Consider the following 15,538-nt stretch of genomic DNA (forward strand, 5'->3'; position numbering starts at 1 on the left):
TACCAATGTACTTCTTAATCCCTTCAACCAGCCCTCCAACCCCCTATCCCACCTGGCAATCACCACTTTGTTCTCTGTATATGTGAGTCTGTTTTTGTTTTGTTTGTTTGTTTATTTTGTTCCTTAGAATTCACATATGAGTGAAAACATATAGTATTTGTTTTCCTCTGTCTTACCTATTTCACTTAGCTTAGCATAAAACCCTCTAGGTCTATTCATGTTGCTGTAAATGGTAAATTTTTACTTTTTGTTTTATAGCCGAGTATATATGTACCACAACTTTATCCAATTGTCTATTAATAGATGCTTAGTTTGCTTCCGTACCTTGCCTGTTATAAATAGTGCTGCAGTGAACATGGGAGAAAAATGATTCTTATAACACCTTCTACAGAGCAAGTGTTATTCCCAACCTGCTGGGACCCATGTTTTCTACATTTATTACTTGTGACATTTAGAATATATTTTAGGACATAATTCATTTGAATATCAGGCAGATGATGTTTAGGAGTCTTTTAGCTATATCACATGAGTATACATGCAATAAAATATCGCCAAGAACCAGAGCACCAGCAAAAAGGGTTATGACAACAGTTCATGTGCTCCAACGCAGCTCCTTCCCAGGATTCTGTCAGTTTCAAATAAAGATACTGTGAGAGATTTCTGAAACAGTGCTTATTTAGAAAATCACTAGCATTTTGAAGAATTCAGAAGAAATATAAATATTCATTAAAATCACTTGCTTGTTTATTATTTGAAAATAACTCCATGATGCTTTGGAGAAACAACAATGAATAATTTAATAAATTTTATTGAGTTATATTGGTAAGTTGAATGGAGATGACTGAGTCACAAAAATGACTGAGGTATACTCTGGTAACTTATTACTCCCTTAAAAGTAATAACTAAGTAACAAGGCTGAATGAAATAAATGCTATGCTAAAAATAAACTAGATGGAGTGTAAATTAGAATGCAGTTAATTTAGGCTCAGGGAATTAGCAAAGGCTTTGTGAAAGGGGCCTGCAATTAGGCTGGACTTTAGAAGGTGAATTGGATTTACAAAGATAAAGAGAAAATAGGGATTTTACAGAATATGTTGTAAGGTATAGAACTAAGAAGAAAAGTTATTCAGACTCCAATAGACTTTAAATGTCATTATAAATAATATACATTTGATTCTACAAGTTATATTTAAATAATCTGAAAGATAGAATGGGAATCTGTGAAATTGGAGGTCAGAAACTTTCCGCTGAGTCCCAGAGCCTGATAACCAGCAGCCTTTAAGAGTTTCCACATAGCTGTGTTGTAAGTGGCTGAAACTCAAGAGACCCAAAGCCAAACTCAAACTCCCATCCATGTCATTAGTAACACCGATCACTCAGTCACACAATCCAGGAATCTGGAAGTTATCTAAAGTACTATCTCCTCATATACCCTACTATCCAGTTGAATGTCACATCTTATATTTGCCACTTAGTTCCTAATATCTCTGATATCTGGCCTCTTCTATATCCCTAAGCATTATTTTCTATTCCCACTCCTACCAGTTCTATTTTCCACTCTCTCTTTCTGAGGTTTTCAGAGGTTGATGCAATAGACAGCATCACCTGGCTTTTCTTGCCGCCCTTCTTCTCAGTGATGGGGAGGTTGACCAATGGGAGGTGCCAGCAGGAGAGTGAACATAGGAAGGAGAGAAGTTCATTTTCTATGTATTTTTTTCCTTGCTCCCTCCCTGATTAAGTACCAGGGTTTTGTCTCCCTTGCTGGTTCCATTAATCATGCTCACACTTCTGTAAATAGTCTTTTCATAAATTTATCAACATTGAAAACTCTTAGGGAAATTCTTTTTTCCCACCAGAACACTGAATGATATAATCACCTTTGCCAGTTAGGTTTCAGGACTTCTACGGCAGATATCTGGCGGGTCTTGCTGTTTCCACACTACATTCTTCACTCTGTAGAACTAGCTTTTTCAAACATGTTGTATTATGACAGTTTTATTAATAGGAGAATGTTCTATAATGATAAATGTACAGCATATGACATGTAAATATGATTTCAGTTTAAAATTTGCATATACTAAAATGAAAGGAAAATGCCATTGTCCCTGGTTGTGAAATTATTACTGTTTTTTTTTTTTTCCTTCTCTGTTTTTCGTAATTTTCCCTCTAGGTGTAGAAAGAACAAGACAGACTCTGTGTTTATAACAGAAAAAATACTTCATAAATTGTTTCCATGTCATAAGAATATTGCTAACCACTTGTTTATTTTTTGATTTAGATACTAGAATTGAAAGAAATGCTCCTAAATTTTACTTAGGAAGTTTGAGTTTAATATAAAAAATGTCAATCTAACACTAAGTCTAAAAAAAAACAGCGAGATGATCTTGTGATTGGATAATTAGACTATCTGAAGAAGTAGGGCTGGAATTCTTTTCTAGATGCTCAGAATTGTAATTTAATTTAAAATTAAATATGATATGGAAAATGTTACATCTTATCAGATATTTAAATTCACAAGAGGGTTTTGTATAACCCTTTTCTCTTCCTCTCAGAGGAAAATTACTTTGGACTCCTTATCATTTAGCAGACTTACAGTTGCATTTGATCAGCTCAATAATAAAAACTTAAAGTTAGATTTCTCATTAAACTGTTTTATATTTTAATGGTTTGGACGGTGTTTTCCATTGCTATGATTATCTGAATATTTTAATGCCCATCTGGTATAATTTTGTCATTTGATATATTTACAACTAGGAAATCTCAAGAAATCTAAATACAGACATATTTAAATTATTTCAAAAATATTTCACTTGCCCATATTGAAACTCCAACTTGAATTTTGTTAGAATGACAGTACCTTAATAATATTATATGTGTCATCATATATAAAAGATGACATTATTTGACCTTAGAAAATACTTGGAGCTTAAGTGAGTGTTATAATGTCATTTATAAATTTGATATAGTTACCAAATTTAATGTATTATTCCAAGAGAATTTTTGTATAGTTTTTCCCTCTTATCCTCATCTCATTTTATTTCTCTTCTTTAATCATTGACTTCCATTTTCTATATATTTATAGCTTAACTGGTTGCTTGAAGATATATTTTATAGAACAAATTTTATTTTTTAAATAACATATTTATGTAGAATATCAATCAGGTGATATATAAGGACATTGAACTTTCTTAATTTTACAGACAAAACAATTTGGTTTAACCTAATCAAAAGAGTTGCACTAAATGTTATTTCAGCTTTTGATAAAAGCAATCTCAATTTTTTAAAAAAAACTTTCATTTTTAGATGTAAAATATGTAATGATCAGAAACAGACTTTCTACCCAGAACACTGACAAGATCCTTCTTATGACATACTTTAGGAAAGTAAATTAATTATATTTTATTATTTTCCCAGTAGAGAAAATGAAAATTTTAATGAGATTTTAATCATAATATTGAAGGCTTGAAAACAAAATAACTGCTACTAAAATATGAAATCTGTGTTTTATTACTAGCCCAACTGAAAAACAGTTATTGTTTTTTGTGTTATATTATTTATCTGTATAGCATGACCATCATTAGGTGTTGAAAAACTTAAGAAACCTAAAGTGTGTGTGGGAAGGGATTATTCAGGAACTATTCTAAGTAATATGGCTAAAGTTTTTACATTTAACTTGATGGTTCACTGAAAATTATTTCCCGTATCTCTTAGCTTTTAGAATGACTGCACCATTAAAGGTGCTGTCTTTCGACTTTAGGCATCAAAGTGAAAAAATAATATACAATTTATAGAAACTAGAAGTATGAAAATTATCCAAGAGAGAAAAGAGGAATAGTAGAGTTAAATTAATAGGAAATTAAATATATGTAATTTGACCTTAGTGTAAAAACATAGGAACAAGTTACCTTAAATACAAAATACCTTTTGTATTTATGAATACTTTTTGTATTCATGACTTTAATGTAACTGGTTTATGTTTAGGTTTCTTATTTAAGTAGAAAATACTGTTGAATAAATTGGGCTTTTGGTATTTTTCCCATGCAGTATGGTAGATTTTTTATGTCAGTTTAGTTTTTATAGTTGACATTCAAATGACACAATTATTGCCCAAGTAAAGAACGCAGCCTCCTAAAGCAGGAATAGAAAGTTTGGTTCTACTTTGTTGTATTTGTTGTTTTAATTGTTGGGGACTATTTGGTCAAGGCCAGCATTATAAATTAAGATAATAATGGCTTGAGAAATATAAAACACTTCACTCTCTTTAAATTGGGGACTATAAGGTTTTGCTCAAATAAAACAAAAAAGTTTATCTCCAAGCTTTGTTATCACCAACATTTTTATTAATAATAGCAACTATTTAATGACCCTTTGCCATGTGCTTATAATGTTTACAATCCTTTATGTGCCACTCGCTAACAGTTTGATATAGATCATCTCAATTTTCCCAACAACCCTATGAGTTAGGAGTTATTTACTTGATTTTATAGATGAGAAACTGAAGACTCAAAGAGGTTAATATTTCTCTTAGTTAATTTTCCTTTCTTAGTCCACCCTAGAAATTGGCAAATCCCAGGTTCATATAGATATGTAGGGATAGACACTTGTGGAAGAAAAGGAAACACTGAAGTGTTATTTAGGAAGAATGAGTATGAAAATAAAACAGATATTAGCAAGAATAATATATGACTTAAAAATATAAATATAGAAAAAAAACGAGAAGAAAAGTAATAAGATGGGTGGAGTGAAAGTCAAGATCGTTTCTTTAATACTTATCTTGTTATAGAAGTTTTCAAATATATAAAAGAAGAGAGAATAATACAATGAATCTTCATGTACCTACTTAAATAATAGGTACACACTATTTTAATAATTACCAACTTGTAGTCAATTTTGTTTCCTCCATATCCCTCACTGCTGCTGAATTAAGTTAAAGAAAATCTCATGCATCCGATAATGTGTAATTATTTCGGCGTGACTCTCTAAAAAATAAGGACTTTAAAAAAAAAAAAACATAAATTACCAAACCTGAGTATTAAATATCTAGTCAATATTGAAATTTCCCTAATTGTTATATAAATATCTTTTTATAGTTGTTAGAATTATCCTCAAAAAGCTTGCTAAATGTCAACTCCAAGGTTACATCCTTTTAACCTCAATTGGGCTCTCACCATTACATTGCAAAACTCCTTTAGTCCTCCCATTAATTTCTTACTATTCCTCAGAGCAGCTAATCTGAATCTTTTTATTCCCATGCAAGCGCACAATATGAACTCTCACTAACCATACACCTTCTCCACCAACCATGAAGTTTATGCAAAAGGCATCCGTGACAGTCTCCTAATTTGTCTCCCTTTTCTCCTCTTCCTATACCATACGCACCACCAAAATATTTCTTTCAGTCGTTACCCATTCTTTTCTTCCCTTTATTCTTAGCACATTTGTATAACAATTCTAAAGCAAATTCTTCCTCCTGTGCTCATCCAATTCCATTATGACATCACCGAGATATACCATCAAATGAATCACGTTTTTCCAGTTTTATTTTTTTTGGTGTCTGCCTAACTTTTTCTGTGAGCCAAAAATGCTTCAAGTGTTAATGGTTTTAAAAAGCCTGGATGGATGGATGGATGGATGGATGGATGGATGGATGGATGGATGGATGGATGGATGGAAAGAAAACACTTTTTAGCACATATTTTAACACATCATTTTGGGCTTTCTTATATATAAAAGTGAAACACTACTTTTGAATTATAATTTTTCTTATAATGGCAAAATAATTCTCCATGTAATTTGGGTCTCTCACACCTAAAGATTCCTGACTAGCCCCTCTTGTTATCCTCCACAAGCATTTGGCCACTGAGTCTTGTCACATTATTCTTTACAACTTTACTGCTGTCCCTTCCTTTTATCCTTGCTATCACCATCCACTTTAGGATCTTATATATTTATGCTACATTAGGACTGAAACCCTCTAACATCTCTAACCTCATGGTAGATGTTCCAATTTCTAGCTTTTCCCATATATACTAACATTAATTCTTAGAAGCAGTTGTTCCCTTGTAGTAGTTTGGTCATAATTTTATAACAAAGTATCACATTGATATATAATTCTATCATATATCATAATAGAATCTCTCATAAAACTCTGTGCTCCTTGAGGACAGGTACCATGTAGCCACTTCATTTCAACAAAAATTTATTGAACACCTGATATACTTCAGTTATACCTACCTTGGAAGCTAGGTATAAAAGAGTAAATATACCCGAGGTATATGGAGTTAATTATGAAAAGATCTAACTAACCCAATAATTACAAAACACATATTCAGAAAGATCAAATATATTTTCGTCAAACATAGAGGTTTTACTTAAAATTTTCACAAAGGCATTTTCATAAAGCAAGTTTTAAAAAATTTTTCACTCCTATTTATTTCCTTCCCAATGTCTTCCTCTCAAGTTTAAAAAAAATATATATTTAATGCCAGTCTAATACTCATATTAGTGAAAATAAAAAAGCCAAAGAAAAAAAAATTTAATATAATAATGATCTTCGTTATATTTTAATTTCTTTTCAAAATTTTAAGTAGTTTTGCTTGGTTAATTAAATTACTGTTTTAAAATAATACTATAATAATGTTCTCTATAATGTTTTCATTTAACTATCACCAGTGAAAATGCCAACTGAACATAGAATTTTAGTACAAAATTAAAAGGTTAATAGCAAGCTATTAAGGAATTAAGTATGAAATGCGTATTAATTTTAATGACTGGCTTTTGATCTCATGTACACCTTTTTTTTCAGCAAGTTGCTTTATGTATCTACCCTACTCTTTGCCTCAACCTTGGGTAAAAATTTTAGCAATAAATAAATTTATGTTTTTACTCTGAATTTTGATGTCAAATCTCTTATTACATTTATGTAAAATTAAATCATACTACAAAATTTTAAAATATTGGTAGCAAGTATAAATATTTATTGTATTATTCTTTTAACTTTTCTGTATGTTTGACAATTTTAATAATAAAAGTTGATTAATTTTAAAAAGTCATAAATATTATATTTTGGTATATAAATTCTTTCCTAGTGCAGCAATGTTACTATATACCTATACTATTTACCTACATAGCTTGAAGTATTAGTGTACTAAACAGCATATGCTTTGAGAAATTATTAAAGCTTCATGGTTTCATATTATAGTCTACTATTACTTTTGAAGAAATATATAAATTTAACTTTCTCCTAGTTACAAATGTTGCCAGAATTTGATTTAAAATATGGCTTTGATTCAAAATATGGCTTTGATTCTTCTGTAGCAACAGAATAGACTAGCATTTCTAGTGCTATGATAACAGAGCACAAATCTTTATTTTAAAGAACATTCCTTTGACACATCAAGAGTTGAATTTTGCGCAAAGGTAGGGGTATTATAACTGCTGATTGAACAGAATCAACTTTGATGCTCCCTCCCTCCCTCACTTCCTCCCAGACTCTCAATGTCACTTTCTGTAGAGCTTCCTCTTAGGCTCTGTAACATCGACTTTTTCTGTGATCATGTAGGCTGGGAAGTCCTGAGCTTGTGTTTTCCACCTCTAACTACTCTATCTACATCTTCTGATACTTTGGCTTTAGGGGGCATGCTAGGGACCCTGGCTAGGCCAAGTTTCAGGAAAAGTCACTTTTTGGGAAGTGCTAGGGAAATGAGAACATGTAAGAGTTGAATTGTGAAATCAGTAAAAGGACTATGGCTCTTCTTTGCAATTTATTTGAGTCCTATTCCTCATTCATTCTTTCCTCCTAATTCCTTAAAGAATTAGAGTAAAGATAATTTTGAAAAGCAAAGATTCCTAGTTGTGCAGAGCAAGTATAAATTTTTTCTTAAACATGACAGATAAAAACAATTCATTTTTATGGTTGTCAGTCTGATCGGGCTACTATAAGAAAAATATTATGTGCTGGGTGGCTTAAACAGCAAGCATTTATTTCTCACAGGTCTGGAGTCCAAGATCAAGATTCTGATAGATTCGGTGTCTGGTGGGAACCCTCTTTTTGGTTTGTAGACAGCCATCTTCTCACTCTAGGAACCTGGTGATGGGAAGAGAGCTCTCTGTGTTCTCTTTCATACGGACACTAATCCCATTCACGAGGGCTCCACTCTCATGACCTTATCACCTTCCCCACCTCCAAACATGATCACATTGAGGCTTAGGATTTCAACATATGAATTTCAGGAGGGCACAAACATTCAGTACGTAAAGTGGTGTATAAATACTTTCAATCATATAATACAATGCAAAAAAAAAAAAAATGTGGGAAATAACCTGAAGTATGCCTTCTGAGTTGTCAGACATACATATTAGTTCTACAAGTTTATGTTGAAGCCATAACAGAGCCCACACATTTATCTTTACCTCTTCTATTGACTTTTATTGGTGTAATTTTTCCAAGCTAAATACAATATACATTTTAATTCAATTGTTGGATAATTGAGTGAATGGATAGTTATTGAAACAATTTCAGAATCTGGTACATGCAAAATCTTTTCTGGTTCATTTAATATATAAGAGAGATCATTGAGGCTCAGAATCATTTCAGTGACTTCTTCAATATTACTTAATTTATGGCAAACCAAACCAGTTGATATATCGATACAGCTATTAGTTTATACTAATAGGTACTTAAATATCTGTAAAAATATAATTCATAATGTAAATCTGTAACTTACTAAACAATACTGTAGTGGACATAATATATTATATATAAAACTTCACACAAAATAGATATTTTTACTTAGGCTGCAGAAGGATAAGGGCCAAAAGCACTTATTCGTATTATCAGCCTCTCTTTTTCTGAAATCCATTTAGCACATTGCTTTTGACAGGCTTTACAGACTCAGAAATACATATTCCCTTAGTGATGATTTCTTTGATTTCTATTACTCAATGCTTAAAGTTTTCTAGTTTTGTTGAATTTTTTATAAATATAGTTATTACAGAGCTCTCTTCATTTTTTTTTTTTAATTTGAACTTCTTATTAGCTTTTCTTCTGGTGGAAAAAATAAATCCTCCTATATCTATGCAGTCAATTACCAAGGAAGTCCAAATCCTTTCAAATGGTTCTTAGTATTTTGAAGCATGAAAGATAAAATATTCGATTTTTCAATTTCGAGGGTGATAATGATGGTTCTGTGACTACAGAACATTAACCCAAAGTATACTTACATTTATTAAGTATGTAGGTCATATAAAGGCATATTGCTAATAGCTTTCTATCCTAAAAGGTTACAAAGGAATAAACAATATAGAGTTAAAAATTAAAATATTGAAGATAGCAAAGCATGTTTCTAAGGAAATGCAAGTATTCAATATCAACATTGTGATGAACATTTTCTATCAAATGTATCGTTGATTTTCAGTTCTTTGCTTTTCATCTTTTTTTACCTCTTGTTTCTATCTCACTTCCCCCCCTGATATTTTAGTGCATTCATAAATATGAACATTACAAGAAAAAATAAAAGAAAGGCTTTATACTTTTTATCAGTCAATATGACTCAATAGAATTTAGATATTTTCAATAGGAATATTGCTATCAGACACCTTTTCCCATTACTATTTTGACCAGATATTTTCCTTTATAGGATTTATACTGCTCTCTAGATCAAATCTAAACATCTGTCACAGTTTTAAGATCCTTCATAATCTGTACAAATTCTAACTAAATTTATTCCATATTCATAAGCATATCTCTGTGTTTAACTGTAGGTTAGTTCAATAAATGTGTGTTAAAATAATACTATCATTTCCATTCTAATCTTTGTCTCTATATCTTTGCCATGCTAGTCTTCCTGTTTGGATGGCTAAAAATAAACTTTATTCATTATTTAAGGATTTTCCATGAAGCCCTGTTGGTCTATTTCATTCAACTATGTACCCACCCCTAATAACCATGTCCACATAGAGCAGTCTTTTTCTTCGAATTATTATTACAGTATATTACTTAATAACTGATTATGTACTCTCCTTAATGGCCTTAAATTGTACCATGAATATGAACTTATTATTAATTCATTGTCAGTCTTTATGTTATTTTAAGTCAGTGTGACCTCCACTGTCTTGATTACTTTAGGAAAATTTACTACTGTGAGGAAGGTGAGTGAAAAGCAACATCCTTGAGTCAGATTCTCTGGAACTACTAAAAGATGTGACGTTTTGCTCAAATCTTAAAAATGACTCACAATCTTTCTAAAACTTTCTAAGCCTCATGTTGCTGGTGAATGTATGTATTTATTTACTTTTTTTTCAATGTATAAAGCAAGGATAAAATAGGAATTAATGAAGAAGCAAAAGAAGAATTTAAATAGTATATAATGTCATGGTAGTTTATTGAATACCATTTAATGTAACTGGTATTGACTTATACAATCAGTTGATGTACCTTTTGAAAAACCTTCTCCAAATTGGGTATATAGTTTTTCTATGACTATATATAGTCATTGTCATTTCTAAAGCATAGTGTTTTTAGATAACGGGATATAATACCTTCAGATAAGGTTTGGCATACTTTATTTCTAATTATTATTCCTTTCCAGAAATGTAATCCACCATTTAAAATTTTAAAAAAATAAAAGCTACATATTATTTTGCCTTTCTTGGCACAACTGAAATTTTCTGTAGACTTTATATTATTTTCCAACAGATCAAGTGATGGTTTAGGGCACCAGAAGACCTGATAAGCTACCAGATTCAATTAACTCCAGATAAGCTTGTCAAAGATGTGTAATCTAGTCTCCTGGATCCTGATCAAGTGTATATTATCTGTCACACAAGAGAGACTGCCATTTGTTCTACCTTTGGTGTGCCATAGAATCATCCATTGGCTGAGTGACTTTAATTACTTTTTTCAAAGATCTTTATTTATCCTGGCAATATGTTTTTGTTCATTTCCAAAGTTTCAAGTAATTTGTTACATGAAACTATCTGGCAAGTTAAAAATAAATTCTTTAGATATACTGATAATGTTTTTAAAAAATATATTGTATAATAATGTTTATTTTAAAAATTCCTTTCCAGTTAAAAAGAATTGGTGTCAGGCTACACCAGACATATATAAAAGTTATTTTGTAAAGTAAGTTTGTGATATGGACATTTTCTTTTCTTCATCTCAGTGCCCATACATTGTCACACCACTCATAAATGCGGACTAAACTCATTAATTAATAATCGTAGATATGATTTGTAGGTTTTTCACATATTTGATATTATAAAGGATATTCATAAGAAATGAGTGACGTTATTACCACTAGTTTCTCTTCTTCTGGTACCTCATACCATCTATAAATAAGAAAATTATCATGAGAGGCCTCTAGAATGATTAAAATTGCTCTTCCTCGAGAAAATCTAATTCGAGTAAGGTTTCACAGATAGTTTGATGAATGTCATCATCAACTTGCATAGTTTGGGAATGTTCCAGTATTTTTAATATCTTATTAGAGTAAAATTAAATGATTTAATATATTATCCATTACTTTGCTCATCTTCTGACATACCCATGATATATCTGTTACATTACCCTGGCTTTTGTGGCTATGTGTCTATTCCTAGGTCATTCCATTTCCTCTCATTTTTTATTAAATTTATTGGGGTGATGTTCATTAATAAAATTATATAGGTCTCAAGTGTACGATTCAATAATACCTTATATGTATATTGTGCTGTGTGTTTGCCACCTAAAGTCAGATCTCTGTCACCATATATTTGATCCCCTTTTCCCCTTATCTACTTTGTCCCCTCCCCCCTTTCCATCCGGTAATCACTAAACTGTTGTCTGTGTCAATGAGTGTTTGTTTGTCTTGTTTTCAGTTTTATGCTCCACATGTGAGTGAAATCATGTGGTTCTCAACTTTTTCTGTCTGACTTTTTTTGCTTAACCTGATAATATCAAGATCCATCCATGCAGTTGCAAATGGCAGCATTTCATCTTATGGTTGCATGATATTCAGTTATATATATGTACTACATCTTCTTTATCCAATTATCTAACAAAGGACACTTTGGTTGTTTCCATGTCTTGGGCACCATAAATAATGCTGCAATGAACATTGGGTTGCATGTGTCTTTATGAATAAATATTTTCAAATTTGGGGGGTAGATACTCAGAAAAAGGATTGCTGGGTCTAATGATAATTCTGTTTTTAGTTTTTTGAGGAACCTTCTTATTGTTTTCCATAGTAGCTATTACATTCCCACTAACAGTGTATGAAGATTCCTTTTTCTCACAACCTCTCCAACACTTGTTATTACTGGTCTTGTTGATGATAGCCATTCTTACAGGTATAAGGTGATAGCTCATCGTGGTTTTGATTTACATTTCCCTAATAGCTAGTGAAGTTGAGTATCTTTTCATATGTCTCTTGGCCTTTTGTATGTCTTCTAGGGAAAAGAATCTGTTTAGGTCCTCTGCCCATTTTTAATTGGATTGTTTGGGGGTTTTGTTGTTGAGTCATATGTTGTTGAGTCATAAATATTTTTGGATATTAGCTCTCTATCGAAGATATTGTTTGCAAATATCTTCTCCCATTCAGTTGATTGCCTCTTTGTTTTATTGATGGTTTCTATTGTTGTGCAGAAGCTTTTTAGTTTTATATAGTCCCATTCATTTATTTTTGCTTTTATTTCCCTCGTCTTTGAGATCAAATCCTTATAATCCTCTCTAAAACTAAGGTCCATGAGTTTAGTTACTATGTTTTCTTCTTTGCAATTTATTGCTTTGGTTCTTATACTTAGTTCTTTGATCTTTTTCAAGTTAATATTAGTGTATGATGATAGATAACAATCTAGTTCCACTCTTTTACATGTGGCATTCCAATTTTCCCAACACCATTTATTGAAGAGGCTTTCTTTTCTCCATTGTATGTTTTTAGCTTTGTCGTAATTTATTTGCCCATGTATATGTGGATTTACTTCTGGGCGCTCAATTCTGTTCATTTAGTCTGTGTGTCTGTTTTTCTGCTAACATTGTGCTGTTTTGATTATGTCACTTCGTAGTATAATTTGAAGTCAAGCAGAATGGTACTTGCAGCCTTGTTTCCCCCCTCTCCCAAGGATTGCTTTGGCTATTTGAAGGGGTTTTTTTTTTTGTGATTTCATACAAATTTGATGATTTTATATTTTATTTCTTTAAAAAATGACATTGGAATTTTGACAGGGATTGCATTAAATTTGTATATTACTTTGGGGAATATGGCCATTTTGACTATGTCGATTCTTCCAATCCATGAACATAGAATATCTTTCCATTTCTTTGTGTCTTCTTTAATTTTTTAAAAATAAATCCCAAATTAAATACTAGCAAATCAAACACAACAATACATTAAAAAGATTCCCTTTTAAACCCCTTTCATGAAAATAAGACTTTTGGTTTTATCACTCCACTAAAACTATACTCGTGGAACATATGAATGACCTGTATATTACTAAATTTAATGAATTCATGCAATAATTCTTATGTTTTTTGGACCTAGCAGTAGTAGGTTTTAACACCCTCGAGCACATTCTGCTTGATACATGACCTAATCTTACTTCCAAGATACCATCCTCTCTTAGTTTCTTTGTTCTCTTCTGCTGGTACCTCCTCTTGTCCCACGGCACAGTCCTTGATTTTCTTTTCTATTTATCCAGTGTCTTTTTGGATTTAATTGTCATCTCTACACCATGGACACCCAATTGACATCTCTGGCCTAGACTTCTCTATTCAGCATTCCACTTGGCTATCTAGACACCTCAGCTGAACTCGCTTTTTAACCTTCTACCTAAATTTAGTGCAGTTGCACTCTTCACTGTCTCAGTTGAGGACAACTTGGTTCTTCAGATTGGTGAGTCTAAAAATTTTAGAGTCTTTTTTCTTTTCTCCCTTTTTCTCAAATACCCTTTGTTCTCTTCATCCCAGAAGTTCTTTTGGCTCAAAGATATCTAGGATCTGACCATTTCTCTTTATTAGAACTGTCACCTCCCACTTGAATTGCTCCAGTAGTTCTAACTGGCTCCCTGTTCCTCCCTGGCTCCCAACCTTAAAGTCTGTTAGACTGTTGTTCATAGAGCCAGAGCAATCCTTTTCAAACATAAATCAGATCATATTATTACCTCAACTTAAAAGCCTCAACAGCTTATAATCTGATTCATTAAAAAAAAAAAAAAATGCTAAAAACTTACTAACGCCTTCTCTTTCTCATTTTATTTCCACTATCCCCTTGCTGTTTCTGGAATGTGCCAGGCACGCTTCTCATATAAGGCTGTTACACTGCTGGTTTCCTTTGCCTAGAACATAATTTCCTAATCTAGCCACACCCATGATTTCCTCAGTTCCTTCTATGTCTTTGCTCAAATAACAGTTTCTTGGGGCCTTTACTCAAAGAACCTTCCTGAAATCCTTCAGACCTCTCCTCAATTTCCAGGAACCCATGATTGCTCTTATCCTGCTCTATTTTTTCCCAGTAAAATTATCATCTTATAGCTTATATAATTTATCTGTTTATTGTGTTAACTGCATATGGTATCTTCTCCCACTAGAAGGACTATGTGTCCTTCTTGTCTGACACATAGTAAGTAGGTGGTCAATCAAATAAATGATGTTTCTCCTTCTTTCCTCATTATTTTACTCTCATTGCTTCTCAGAGTCAATAACGGTTCTGTTTCCAACAGTTAAATTGGATTCTTTCCATTTTAAGGGTCTGTTATTTAGGATCATTCTCTCAGCACTTACCTTCTTAATTATGTCGCCTTTATTTTTTTGTCAGTTTTTCTTTATTTTGCTTATTCTATCTCTTCAGCTATTTTTAGGCACACATATTTAATTTTCTGGTATTTAAGTCATACTTTTTTCTCATCTTTGGCCCGTTCTTAGCTATATTTCTATATCTAGAAGATTTTTTCCCAGGCCCCCAAGACTTGTATTCTTAACATCTAACTTTTCCCTAGAAATGTTTCCCATGTAAATTTGTAGCACTGATTTCTGCCTTTCACCTACCTATCCCCTCCAACTACCCTATAGGCAAACTTGTAACCCATGATTTAAATTCACCTTCACTCATCCTACCGAAATGCAGATTCCCTTTGACTTAAAGCTAGTATGAAATTACTCAGCGATATATAGTCATTTGTTCATTCCTGACATATATTTTATCTTCTATTTTAGAAGCCACAAATATCTGTACATATAGTTATATATATATATTGTGTACTTAATTTTCTATTTTATCTAATTTTTACTGAAAGCAAGCAATTTCTAGATCTTTCCTTATTGGGTATCTAAAATTGTTTAATATTCTTTTCTTTAATAGGTCATTGCTTTAGTGATGGATATGTTTACAGATGTGGACATTTTTAAAGAAATAGTGGAAGCATCAACTCGAGGGATATCTGTATATATTCTGCTCGATGAATTCAACTTTAATCATTTCCTAAACATGACTGAGAAACAGGGTTGTCAAGTTCAACGTCTCAGGGTAAGAATTCCATGTTTTTTTTTCTCAATATTTTGTGT

General features: G+C 31.9%; 1 protein-coding gene across 3 annotated transcripts in view; it reads left to right on the forward strand.

The window, feature by feature from the left end:
- The window catches only part of FAM83B (family with sequence similarity 83 member B), a 94,116-nt gene that overhangs the window by 69,256 nt on the left and 9,322 nt on the right, over nucleotides 1–15,538 (forward strand). For all 3 annotated transcript variants that reach the window (XM_036218939.1, XM_016153883.2, XM_036218937.1), the window contains exon 3: nucleotides 15,336–15,500. In XM_036218939.1, the coding sequence (XP_036074832.1) occupies nucleotides 15,336–15,500 (165 nt within the window). The remainder of the gene's footprint in view (nucleotides 1–15,335; nucleotides 15,501–15,538) is intronic.

This window comes from Rousettus aegyptiacus, unplaced genomic scaffold (genome assembly GCF_014176215.1).
Source record: "Rousettus aegyptiacus isolate mRouAeg1 unplaced genomic scaffold, mRouAeg1.p scaffold_m13_p_1, whole genome shotgun sequence".
In the NCBI taxonomy this organism is placed as follows: domain Eukaryota; kingdom Metazoa; phylum Chordata; class Mammalia; order Chiroptera; family Pteropodidae; genus Rousettus; species Rousettus aegyptiacus.